We start from the raw sequence: 13176 nt of genomic DNA, 5'->3' as shown, positions 1-13176 counted from the left end.
ACATAATCCAGCACTTTTGCCTATGAGACGAGTTTTAGGGTTTTTTTTTTTTTAAATACGACTATTCTAACGTTACAAACGTATGTGACTTCACTGTTAGAGATTCTTGTTGATGCCTGTTTTATCGGTTTTTAATATTTTGAATAGGACCTAATAGTTTTATCAATCAAAAAATAGACCAATCCCACCCCATTCCCCCCTCAGCCTCCAAGCTTCAAGTCCTCTCCTTCTTGCAACCCCAAGTCATACCATTATTGTCTCCATTTTTCTTGCGTCTGCCACTTTTCAGTTTTCTCGTACCAATCTTTTCCTACTCTCCTCCAAGTTCAAATCCCCCATGTTCTATTGTCACTCCACAACCCCCCCTCTCCCCCTCAAAACACCAAATGGTTGCCTCTATTTTCTTCTTCTCATTCTAAATTTGATATTAATTATGTCTTTCATGTCAAATCTCTGCCTTCATTGGTTTCATATGCAGGGTGTGATGAATGGAGTTATTGTGCATTTGTGCTTTGAGGGAAAAAAAGTGATTTTGAGATGGAAGCATTTGATCAATTGAGGAGTTCTCTTGAATCATGAGATTTTTCAACTGTTAATTTGGTTTCTAAACTGTGCATAAAGTCATGGAATTTGTACCTCAAAGGAAAACAAAAAAAGTTCATGAAATTTGGCCGGCTTATGCAACATAGAAGTGGCAGAGATGGTGGCTAATTGAGAGGTTTGGAAAAGAGGCATGTTGAGAATTTCGAAGTTGAGGAAGGGCACAAATGTAAGACTCTTTGTTCCACATTTTAACTGGACAAACTAGTAGCCTTTTATGCCCCAATCCGACTAAATGCAATCAATGGTCAAGAGTTGTCAGTAACTTAAAGGAAGCTATGGGCTGTAATTTAATCATTTTCCTTTATATAATAGAAATGTAAACAACATTAAAGAATTCTTATTTCACTAGTTCATGAAAAATCAATAAAATACTCTTTTTGCCCAAGAAAACTAGCACAACAAAGAAAAACCTTTGAAGCCAACATCATTTCTAGCTTTGAAAGTAACACTAACACCACCTTCATCTAATTGAAGAAGCTCTTTGGAGGACATTAAATACCATTATTTACAATATGATTTGTTATAATATTGCATAAATTACATCCAAACAAAGCCATATTATTTGAATAGAGTATTATTTGAAATAACTTTTTGTAATGTGATGTATGTGAGATAAAACAGTGATTAGAAATATAAAAAGATGAATTAAAAAATATGTTTATGATACAAGCGAAATATTATTTAAAAAAAATTAATATCCAAACAAAGCCATTATTGTTTTCCTGAGAACAGTAGTATTAAAAGCATATGCATTTCTCTTTTTGTTTTAGAAACTTAATAAAATGATATGAATACAATATGTTAAAGTACTAAAAGACAATTCCAATGTGCTGATTTTTTAAAAATAAATATCAAGAAATCGAGTTCCGCCTGCGGAAAGAATGCTTTTAGCTACTTATTAGTCTCCTTAACCGTGCTTATATAGGTCACTGTACCTTTCCATTACTCTATAATTGTTGAACGTAGACTATCCAATTTCTCAAAGCTTGTTACCAATGAAAATAAGTACTCCAACACAAAGTCGTTAAAAAATTAACTTGAAGAACTTGATCTCTACCTAGATTTGGCTCATACTTACCCTCAAAATCAGAAAATTGGGTTTAAAAAAGGAATCACCACACTTTGGCCTGAGTGAGATATATAAAAAATGGCTTGTGTTTTGTTACAGATATTACTAATGTGGCGAGAACATTAAGGAGGAAATATATAGTGTTTAATTTTCCCGGTAAAATATCTTATTTTGACTGCAATGATTGTGAGTTTGGATGGTAACTTTTTTTCGCAAAATTTTACTTGCATTACAATTACAATTCCCAATCAAGTTTTTATATTTTGAACAATTTTTTTATTTTACATACATTACATTACAAAAATTATTACAATAATTCTTTTAAATAATCTCCTGTTCAAGCGCACTTTCTGGTTTCCTCTTATATATCACTACTCTAGTACTTTGTTTCCAAATTCTCCTTATTCTTCTCGCTTCTTAAGTCTCACTCCTTCCCTATTAGTAGAATTTTTTTCTACACTAGTATTTTCTTCCTTGTTTTGGAATTTGTTTGAATAGAGTATTATTTGAAATAATCATTATAATTTTTTTTATGATGTGATGTATGTAAGATAAAAAGGTGATTCAAAATATAAAAAGATGAATTAAAAAATGTGTTTATGATACAAGTAAAATGTTATTTTAAAAAATTGATATCCAAACAAAGCCAAATCAATTAAATCTTAAAAGGACAACCCATTCACCAGAAAATAACAAAAATTTGCAGATTCTCTTTTTAGAAAAGGCAGACATGCAGAGGGCCAATGTATTTCTGCACACTACCCTCCGACATGGAATTCAATAATGACAGACATAAATTTCTATCTCCCAAAAAAAATTAATTGAACAAAAGCCACTCAACCACTGAGTTGCAAATTTATTTATTTATACATAGGCCCTGTCAAATCAACTGATGAGGTCTAGTCGAGTAGCCAGGTAGCAAGGACAATAAGAGGGATATGAAATCCAACTGCCATTTTTTCGCGTTTGTATACCATGTCTGGTGGAACATAGAGGACAAAACTCGAGGACTCCATTAGTCAAATATTACGGTAAGACTTTTGTACCAGAATTTTACTGCTATTCTCCCTTGCTCTTTTTTTTTTTTTTTTTTTTTTTGGTTAGGACAAAAAGGAGATGGGTAAATTGCCCATTGATTGACAACTCGTTTAGATCGCATTTTTGTAGAGTTGCTGGAAGTTTTTGCAGAAAAAAAAAATTACCGTCTCTTGTACAAAGCTATTTAGTATAATGGCTGCCAATTTCAACCAAATCACTAATTAGCTACCATATAATGCAATGCAGAGCTCAAGCACAGGGGCTTAAATGTGCAAAGCTATTTATTATTGCTACTTACTAGTCGACCAAGACAAAAAAAGGGTTTTTTTTTTTTTTTTTTAAATTTCTCTTCCTACCTCCATGGCAAAAAATTTCTGAAATGGCAACCTTGTCTTGGGTTGGCAAAGGGAAAACCCTAAAGAGTCCATGTTAAGTATAAAAAATTTCTGCTCAATGCAATTAAAGCCCTAGTGATGAGAGAGTGGAGAACACCATCCACCATCCATATTCACGTCTAAATAACATACTACAATAAATGTATCCAATGTCCCCAAGTAGGTCTTAGGTCGTGTAATATTTAGTACTTAAGACAAAATGAACCTAGATAGGGAGCAGAAATGGTCAATGAAATGGGAATTAGGGCATATATTTTTTGGCACATGCAGGGATGTATAAAGAAATTCAGCTACCAGTATGGTACCTAGCAACATAGCAGACATAGCCAAAGAAGGAATAAATGGACAAATGGACAAGCACAAATATCCAAATGCAAGAAAGAATGGGATAGGAATGGCTTAGTCCCAGCCTAATATTGCGTTCAATCTACTGTCCACCTTGATTTTTCCCCCCCCTTCTTTATTCAGCCACAAACAAATGATTAGCCAGACTTCACCGAGCTAATTGGAGGCTTACATTTATAGTTATCCAATAATCAATGCCATATTCCAGAAGGATAATCTTGATTAACTCCTAATGATGTGGTAGATCTTCTCAAACAATCATTGTCCGAACCAGTAAACTATTCATTAGATTATACAATAGCACCTCGAGCATCGCTTCTTTAGAGTCTTCTATCTACAAAAAAATCCTACAGCAAGCACATGCATAACATCTAAAAATGAATACATAGCAGTAATTAGACGCCTATGAACCAATATAAAAGGCCGTAATCTGCGATTCTAATCAACTTGCATGCGTGTCTCAACAGCCGCCAGAGAAGAAACAAAAAGGATTCTCTAAAATATAAATATTCCACTCCCACGTATGAAAACCACAATTGGAAAACAAAAAGTTATCTAAAAGCGATCCAAGAACATATGTTTAGAGCGCTCAACTATATGTTATCTAAATCTGCACCGAAATTTGATTAGGAGGAGGAAAGGGAAGATGCATTCTCCATATGGTATTTTATTATTTTTCATGCAGATCATATCTGAATTGTAACGTGACTGTGCATTGAGTTAATAAAGATCTAATTAAGGTCTAAAGATGTATTATTCATCTTTGGAACGTTGACCTCCTCCTCATATTTAGAGCAGGCATATGGTTATATTAGGGTGCAAGACCTCTTGCACATTCTTGCTATAAACTTCAGAACTAAAACATACGATTTCCCCAATGCATTCATGCTAGCTCATCAAAACTAAAAGCCTAGAACCAAGAAATGCCATGTTCCTTGCTATATACAACTAAAAGCCTAGAACCTTGGTGCCTTTGGGTGAGCTTAAGCATATTAAACTTTTTCTAGCGACATTTAAAAGTTGTAGGGATGCCTAGTAGCTAGGGATCAAGAGATTCAAGCTTCAGATGCAACAATAACCGACAAATGTAAATTGCATGATGCACCATGATAACCAACTCGAATGAAATATTATATTTTTAGTCGAAAGGGAAATCTTATTGACAGGTACAGTAAGCCCACTGCTAACAATTGGTTTAAAAATTCATGGTATCAACAGAAAAATGTCATTTAGTCAGACCTTCTATCTTCTTGCTTCCAGTTTATGGGTCCCTTCATTTATAAAAAAAGATTTTCATGTTACCCTACAATATCAATCTAAAAATTTTTGTTAGTGGCAATCGATTTTTCCTTTGGCATCTAGTAGCACCTATAAAATATTGTAGAGCAATAGGATCTATGACTTATATTTCAATCCAAGCCACAACCACAAACAATGATTAACAACAACTAATGGAAAACAAATTTGAGATGCATATTTCATATTGTGTGTGGAGGAATTCACCAGAATGAAACAGGGAAAAAGAAACAAAAGGTGATCCAAAAGGAATTATGCAGGTAGCAATGCATCAAACCAATCAAGGAAACTCTGTGACCATGCCTAGTATAATGCCTTCCAAAGGAGAATTTCACTAGTTTTGAGCTATTGGCAACATTTGATTTCTTGCATGTCAGCACAGCATGATCACTGTGGCCTAGATTTACATTTTGTCTTATTTCTAAAATTGGCTGAAGTTGAATACAAGAACCCACTATCTATAAAAAAAACCCAACTAAAATTCACTGTTACAAGAGTTCATGTGATGTACTTGACTAATTTAATGTTATCTCCCATTTGGGGAACATTTCAGACTGACATGACACAAACAGTGAGATGTGTGATGGATTTCCACCTATTTAATTAGGCCACACACCAAGTTTCCTTAGTCCTTGAGGATGTCGAAGTAAAAATTGTGTGCATAGATCAAAATGGTCAAAGAGGAAAATGCTCTTAGCATCTCATTATCCCCAATAAAACCAAATGTTCAATTTGCAATTTCTAGTGCCATACAACAAGCAACAATATAATATATTTTGTCAACCTCAGGCAAATTGTTATAATATGGGCCGAAAAATTTTCAGTAGTTGAGTATTTGCATTGTTCAAAAATATTGAAAATCAGACCACATCTGAGTTTTCTGTTTAATTTCCAGAGAGTCTACACAGCAAAGCAAAGCACAAGTATGCAAAAGAGGAAAAATGAGATAAAAAAAGCCCACTCCTATTTGTGCTACCAAAGACAGACTAGTGCTAGACAAAGCTGACATGTGATCTTTGCAAAGTCATACATCCTTTCCCTATAGTATCTGGTTGATTTGCCAATTCCCATACGCCAAAGAAACAAAAGCATAACATATCTGGAAAAAAGACATTGAACCTGATATGCAAATACAGCACTTGCAATAAATGGTTCTTCAGACAAATACCAACCACCATATTTTTTGCACAATCAAACTCTTGTAGTAGATCTAACAACACAAGTAACTGCAAGTAGCGAGCATATATTCTATCAGTTCTACTCACATCTGCTTTAACTGATCCACTCCATTGATCGATGCATGATAACGATCTTAACCATAATAGACCATTTCAGTTACCACTAAAAGTATCACTTTGCAGTAGTCTGAATCATAAATAAGCAGTATCCAGCAGCACAGACTCCAACTTTTGCAATACTAAAGCATTGTTTCTGCAGATTGAAACCAGTTGGTGGGGCTGGGGGACTCAGATACGGAAAGAGGGAGCATTGAAGTAGTAGAAGTACTTAGGAACTTGACAATAATAATAGTACTAAGAATTACTTGAAGGTGAGATTTTTGATCATCAAAATCTCGTGCATGTTTTGAACATCTTGCAAAGACTGCAAGCCAGCTAGCTAGCTGGCAAGCCATTCTCTATCAGCTTGAGCTTGGTGGTGGCAATGCTTGCTGCTGTTGCTGCTGCGGGCGCTTTCTCTTCTTCTTCTCGTAGCTGATCCCCCTCGCTTTCGCCTGCGAATCACGAACTTCACGTAAATATAGCCTAACAGCTCGAGCCCCAAAAGGGTTCGTCTCAGGCTTGCCTCCATTCTCCTCATAAGCAGCTCGCAGACGTCCAATGAGAGCATCAAGGCTTCCCCAAGCTTGCCTTAGAGGACAAGGGCATGGAGATGGGGGGTTTGGATGCCCGAAAAACGGGCAAAGTTGAGTGTGAACTTTGGTTTTCCCAAATTGGTCCAAGTATCTGAGGAACTCAAGAACGTGAGCGCCACTGCAGCGAGAGAGGGAGAGGGGAGGCCTGTGATTCTTGAGATACTGGCCAAAAGTGTTCCAATCTCGACGCTTTTGGTTCTCGTATCGGCTTAGAGTTGTTGGAGATGCAGCTGAAGATGATGCTGGTGTTGGTGAAGCTATCATCATCATAGTGCTGGTGTTATTGGTGGAGGGGCTGCTTATTGTCATACTAGTCAGGCTTGTGCTGTCTGCAGCTCCATGTATTGAATCCACTTCTTGAGTTGAATCCATGTTTTAGGGTATCAAGGAAAGGTATAGTTCAGATTTGAGTGAAAAAAAAAAAGTTAATCTGAGCTGAGATGAGTAAAGGGTTTTCTGATCATGAATGAATTCTACTTGATTTCCATGTTGGCCATGAAGGGCTTGGACAGAAGGGAGTACTGAAGTCGAAGAAGGTGATTTGATGATAGTGGGATGATGAAATTTGAGCGATGGAGAGAGAGAGAGAAGGGAAGAAAGACACTTACTTAGTAGGGAGGGGCAAATCTTTCTTTTTAGATTTGCTTCTTTTGAAGCTTTGTTTGATCAATCCTAGAAAACTTGAAAGGTTTTTATGATGCTTGGTTGGCTTTTATGGCTTTGTTTTCTGAAAACGTTGGAAGAGATTGGCTGATATTTTTCCTAGAAAAGGGGGAGCAACTGTAGTTCTCTTCATCTGTGTCTGTGGATGTGCTCAGAGAGAGAGAGAGAGAGAGAGAGACAGTACTGAGAGAGAAGAAAGAAAGAGTAGTGAATAATGGTAAATGGTAAGTCTGAAGGGACCAGGTTAGGGCTTTTGTGGAAATAGAAAGAGGTTGACAGTAAGGTGGAAGTGATAGATTGAGACAGGAAAAAGATATAGAGTTAAAAATTTGAGGGAATAACATGATTTTGTTTCTTCGCCAATCAACCTTTTGCATTGATTGACAATTCCTTTACTGAAATGACCAAAATGTCCTCAATTATTTAACATTTACACCACTGCTCTGATTTGCTTTTCTAGTTTATACAATCTTAAAGAGTAAGCAGTTAAGTGGCGTTTATTCTAGTATTAGACAAGGGTTTAAATTTTGCCCTTCATGGTTTCTCTTTCCTATCTTTTTTTCATTTTCAATAATATTTTGTCAAAACAAAAGGGAAAAAACAAAAAAGAAGAAGAAAAGATTAAGAAGCTGCAAAGAACGCTTACTAATTAGTAAAAATTTAGGCTACTAATAACTCCTTCAAAATAGAGTGCAATCGTGTTTATTGAATTCAGAAAATCGTGTTTATTGAAATAGAGTACCTTGTTTGTTTGGATTGTGATTTTCTGTCGAAAAATTTTTACGTTTGTTGTCAAAACATTTTTCATTTATTTTTTTACCTTATATACATTAAATCGCTATCGCACCTAAAAATAGCAGTCCAAATGGGACTTTAAAACTTTCTTGATTTAAATGAAATTTCATACTAAAGAAGGAACCTTTTGTTGATAGGAAAACACAATCGGAAGATATCCTATCCTTGAACTTGAACTTCTGTTTGCGGTTTCTAGAGTAGTCACTAATTTTATAGCCATGTAACCACACTAGTTTTCAAATGGTCCATAATTGCAAGCAAACTTTTTCTTGCAATTATGTTACACTTTCTTTTATGAATTTTCAGGAAAATTTTACTACTGGAAAAGTTGTACTGGGATTAGTCTTGTACAGAGGGAAAATTTTATGCCCTTCGCATGAACTTTGGTTGGTTTCTGCTGCAATTCAAAAACAGTCAGTCAAATTCTACATTGAAAAGCCTATAAAAGGGTTGTACTACAACAATTTAAACTGCTCGTCCAAAGAGTTGCTCAGTCCATGCATAAATAACGAACATGTCCTTCGAGTGGTTAGTTCCTTTTTGTTTTTGTTTTTGTTTTTTTTGAGGAATGGTTAGTTCCATACTTCCATGTACATACATCAAAACAGCAAAAATGTCAAAGAACTATAATATGTGCTGATAAATGCATTTCAATGTAGATCATCACCATCTATCTTTTTCCATGGAATGCGGAGGACCATGTTCTTGAGGATCATGTGCGTTTGGATAGGAATTATTTATCAAAAAATTATTTGTTTGTATCATAAATACCTTTTTAATACTTTTTTTTAATCTTTTCAATCATCTCTTTATTTCTTATACATCACGTTGCAAAAAGAATTACGTAATTTATTCTAAATAATCTTCTATCCAAAGAGGACCAATGTTATCACGGGCCTAGAGTATTCATGTACAAAAAGATATTCAAGATTGGAGGTTCTTTAATTAAATTTTAGAAAAATTGAAGTATAAGTACTAGTCTCTATAAGATTGAGGTTCTAGGAATTAGAAATTCTCAATTAAAATCCTTCCTTCCTCCTTTTTAAATCCCATCCTCCTCTGTTAAAAAAAAAAAAAGACAAAATTGTATAAGTGCTATCTTTAAACCAAGTAATAATTTTGTTAATCCAAGTACATTTGCACTATAATTAGCTTCTTAGTTGTTTGTGAATTTTTTTATGTCATCATCATCGAAAAAAAGAAGAGGTTGCTCGGATTGCATTTTTTGACGAGATTTTGGAAAAAAAAAACTATAGTACTTTTTTTTAAAGATGTGATATATATAAAATAAAATAAAAATGATTGAAAAATATATAAAAGGAATAGTCATAGCAAACATAAAATTTCTCATAAAATACCAATCCAAACAGGGTCTTAAGCTTTTAGGTAGATTAAATGTGTTTTTAATATTTTTACTTGTTTGTGAACCCTTTTTTTTTTTTTTAGCCAAAACATGTCCTAACATCTTGATTGGTGAGTGTTGACGATCAAAATTGAATCCTAGCTACTTTTGGCTTCTTCATCAAAATATGTACTCAAATTACTACCGCATCTGGAAGTTCTTTTTACTGCATATAGAAGTTGAAATTGACCATCAAATTCTCTTTCATCTTGTTAACACATTACACATGGGCTGCTTACTGGCAATGGCGTATTTTACTTGAAAATGGTCCTAATTAACCAATCTTGTCTTCTGATATGAAAGCTGAAATAGAATGCCTTGTTGATAAGTTCTCTATCTGTATCATTCTCGTCTTGTTGCTTTCACAGGTGAGTGGCTGAGCTACATAGTCTTCGCTCACGACAATGACTTTCGGATTTAACTCAAAGCTGTTAGTGCTTGCAGTAAAGTTCATACATACATATACATATATATATATATATATATTCTTTGCAGATCAAATACTTTTATGTAGTAATAGATATGGTAATATATATACTACAAATAGGAACGTATATATAATTTTGATTAAGATTGCTGAAAAAACAAATAAATTACAAATGGAAGTTTGGAGTAATCCAACAGTGAAATTTCAGTGGTCAATTTTACGGTGGGATTTGTTGGGAATTGAAAGTACTTGAAAAGGTTTGATAGTACATTTGTTATTGGCTCGAGAAGATAAATTTTTTTTTCCAGTCTAGTATTCACAGTCTCTGTGAAGTACTTGGCGGTTTGGCCTCCGAGGTAGTTCATGCATGCAACTGCAGGTTTTGAACTTAGCATGCTGCCTAATTTTGCAGTAAATAACTGCAACAAATTTGCCATTAGCAACGAGACGAGGAAGTTCATTAAATCTAAAAATGGAATTAATGAACTAGAAATTGTTAATAGCCATATATAATTGCTCAGGGGATTCTTCTATTTTTGGGGCTTGTATTCATGCTGCAAGTAAACACAGTTATAGGTAAAAGCTTTTATATGAACTTCATCATGATACTAATTACGTAACTCCAAGAAAGTTTAGCATACTAGTATTTGAACAAAAGAAAAAAGCTAACATGCCAGAGAAATCTTGACCAATACAATCCAATCACCTTTTTTTGCCTTGTACGACTCGTATGTTGAAGTTTCTAATTATGAGTGAGACATGCTTTTCTTTTTGGGAGAAAATAATTTGCTAATAGGTTCAAGCCTACTTGTTGAGCTCTAGCACACTACTTTGTGGAACGATTATTGCCTTCCTAGGACGAGAGGGTATCATGGCATATTGTCTTCCCTATCTAAGGAAAAAATAATCGCATCAAAAAGCAGGTTGTATATGTTCCTATGGCAGTCATGTACAAACCTATCCTATAATAAATTAATAATGACTTTATAACATTTCCATTAAGTTCTAAAAGCATATTAATATGGTAACTGTGTAAAATTGAGAATAAAGAGGTGAAAACCATCGGTTAACCTCCCGTTTGAATTGCTATTTTTATGAGCTTTTGTAATAAAAAAAAAATGTATTGTAACGATTTGATATATTTAAAATAAAAAAATAATTAAAAAACGTGTTCACGAAAAACGTAAAAAAACCATTCCTTAAACTTCCATTTTTCATCTTTCAGTCCCCAAAACTATAGTGTTGTGTTTCACTTCTTCCTAAATTTTTTACCCCTAATGATTTTAACAAAGCTAATCCATAGAAAAGCGCATCATTGAAAAAAGAAAAAAGAACAAAAACACGTCGTATAGGTAATGTTAACATGAGATTAACATGTGAGCTAGCTCAAAAAAAAAAAAAAAAAAAGGAAAACCCTGGTAAAAGAAAAAACATTCTACAAGGACCAAATGGTAATTTAGGTCAAGGGGCTGTTTTGCCTTGGTACTTGTCATTGTTTGTCAAATCTTTTGGATGTAGAGTTGGACGGATGTTTCTAAAATTTGGGATTTTCCATGTGCAAATTCATTTACGCTGTCCTCAATGCATGCATCTCTTGAAAAATGTAAAGCAAAAGCAAATGCTAGATAAAGACTTTAAGGTACGAAAACATTTTTTGTTTACTTTTACCATGAGGGTTATTCATTTACAGGCATATACTTTTATGTGTGCCTTCTCCATGGGCATGCATCCAATAAAGCGTACAAGGCAAGAGACAGGTTTTTCAGCAACATTTGATGTCTTACTTCAACATTTTGTACCTCTTTCTAATCACTAATAACTTTTCTGCGTTTAAATTGAGTGATTTGACGAAAGATAAATAAAATTCTCTCAAATCCCTCTAATTATGTAGATTATTTAGGAGCTATTTAAATTTGTAAATCACGAATTATTGTGTAATATTTAAAATGGATTCTGATAATTGTTGAATTATGAATCCGAATGCTTCTCAAACAATCTAAACAACCAAACGATTTGAATGGATTTCAAATTTTCATCAAATTTCTAGGTTCGAGAGAACCATAAAGGTGATTTACGTTGTATGAGGTAATAGGAATTGAATTATACTTGTCATTCATTATATTTTGTAATTGTATCCTAAAAAAGAAAAAAAAAAGCCTAAACTATCATATTCAAGAAAATATGACATGCTAATCAATTGATTTTGGTCATTCCAATCCAGCGCGTGAAAAATCCAAACGTGTTTGTACCTAGTGTAATTAAAAGGCAATAATTATTCCATTGCACAAGCAAATCGAATATAATGGATAGCAAGCAAAAGATCATTACTTTAATTAAAGTTGTAATGAACTTTAAAGTCATATTAATCACCTAAAGTAAGAGCTTATGCTGCTAATCTTCCGTTTACTTATGTAGGAGGAAATCAAGGTGCAAATCTAACGCGTGGCACTTGATGGAATGATCAACGATTCCAATTCAGAGTAAGAGTATCCTTGAATCAAAAGATGAAAAAATTCTCGAGATTTTATTACCAAGTTGATGGAATCTTGACCTTAGCAAATCAGTCCATCAAAAGAAGTTAATTTCCCAAAAAAAAGAAGAGAAAATGAAATATGGGTTGGGAATTTTCGAAAAAAGAAAAGTGACATGGATTAACAACCGTACTTCTTATTGACATTATGCTGCCTATGACAAGATTAATTTAGTGTTTAATATTGTATGTTCTTTGAACATCTTCATTGGTGTTTGGAACTATTGCAATACAATAGTTATTAGCATTGGGCAAATAAGCTCAAACCTACAAGAAAGTCGAGTAATAAACCAAATGCCCCGGTATGGCATCAACCTTGTAAGATGTTGGCAAAGGGCCAACAGCCTCTAAAATTGGTAATACCAACCACCTCCTCCCTAAACTTTAAAAAAAGAAAGAAAAGACAAGGAAAATAAGGCTTCAACAGACAGTGGAGAAGGATATGAAATAAATGAAAGAACAAATCCAACAAAAAAAAGAGTAGTTTTTGGAAGGAGAGATTTGTTGATGTAGATGTTAATGCTCGCCTTTTCTTTTCTTTTGGAGAACTAGGAAATTTACATAATAGGAGTACAAACTAGTTCTTTAACCTAACCAAAAGCCGTTGGAGCTATTGGCTAGGAACTTCTTGCTCCGCCTAGTATATTAGGATTCGAAACTGACTGTCAGGTTTGGAGGAACGGAGGGATTAGGGGAGGGGGGGAAGGGTTAAAAACAAATGCCTTGTTTGAAAAGGGATT

The 13176-nt window shown here is 34.2% G+C and overlaps 1 protein-coding gene across 2 annotated transcripts; it reads right to left on the bottom strand.

Moving 5' to 3' along the window:
• Window positions 1-6050: 6050 nt before the first annotated feature.
• Window positions 6051-7416, bottom strand: LOC113764837 (protein LIGHT-DEPENDENT SHORT HYPOCOTYLS 4). 2 transcript variants are annotated; one of them, XM_027308854.1, is made up of 2 exons: window positions 7228-7416; window positions 6051-6972 (listed from the first exon to the last, which is right to left on the bottom strand). In XM_027308854.1, coding segments are annotated over exons 1-2 (588 nt in total). In that variant the 5' UTR covers window positions 7229-7416; the 3' UTR covers window positions 6051-6385. The 2 variants fall into 2 exon arrangements, with proteins under 2 accessions (XP_027164655.1, XP_027164654.1); XM_027308853.1 differs by having other exon boundaries at window positions 6051-7416.
• Between the last annotated feature and the right edge of the window lie 5760 nt (window positions 7417-13176).

This window comes from Coffea eugenioides, chromosome 3 (genome assembly GCF_003713205.1).
Source record: "Coffea eugenioides isolate CCC68of chromosome 3, Ceug_1.0, whole genome shotgun sequence".
NCBI classification, from domain to species: Eukaryota; Viridiplantae; Streptophyta; class Magnoliopsida; order Gentianales; family Rubiaceae; genus Coffea; species Coffea eugenioides.
This window is presented reverse-complemented; position numbering and strand designations above follow the sequence as displayed.

Coding starts and splice junctions, on each gene's coding strand:
- LOC113764837 (XM_027308853.1), bottom strand. CDS start 6,991: ATGGATTCAACTCAAGAAGTGGATTCAATACATGGAGCTGCAGACAGC.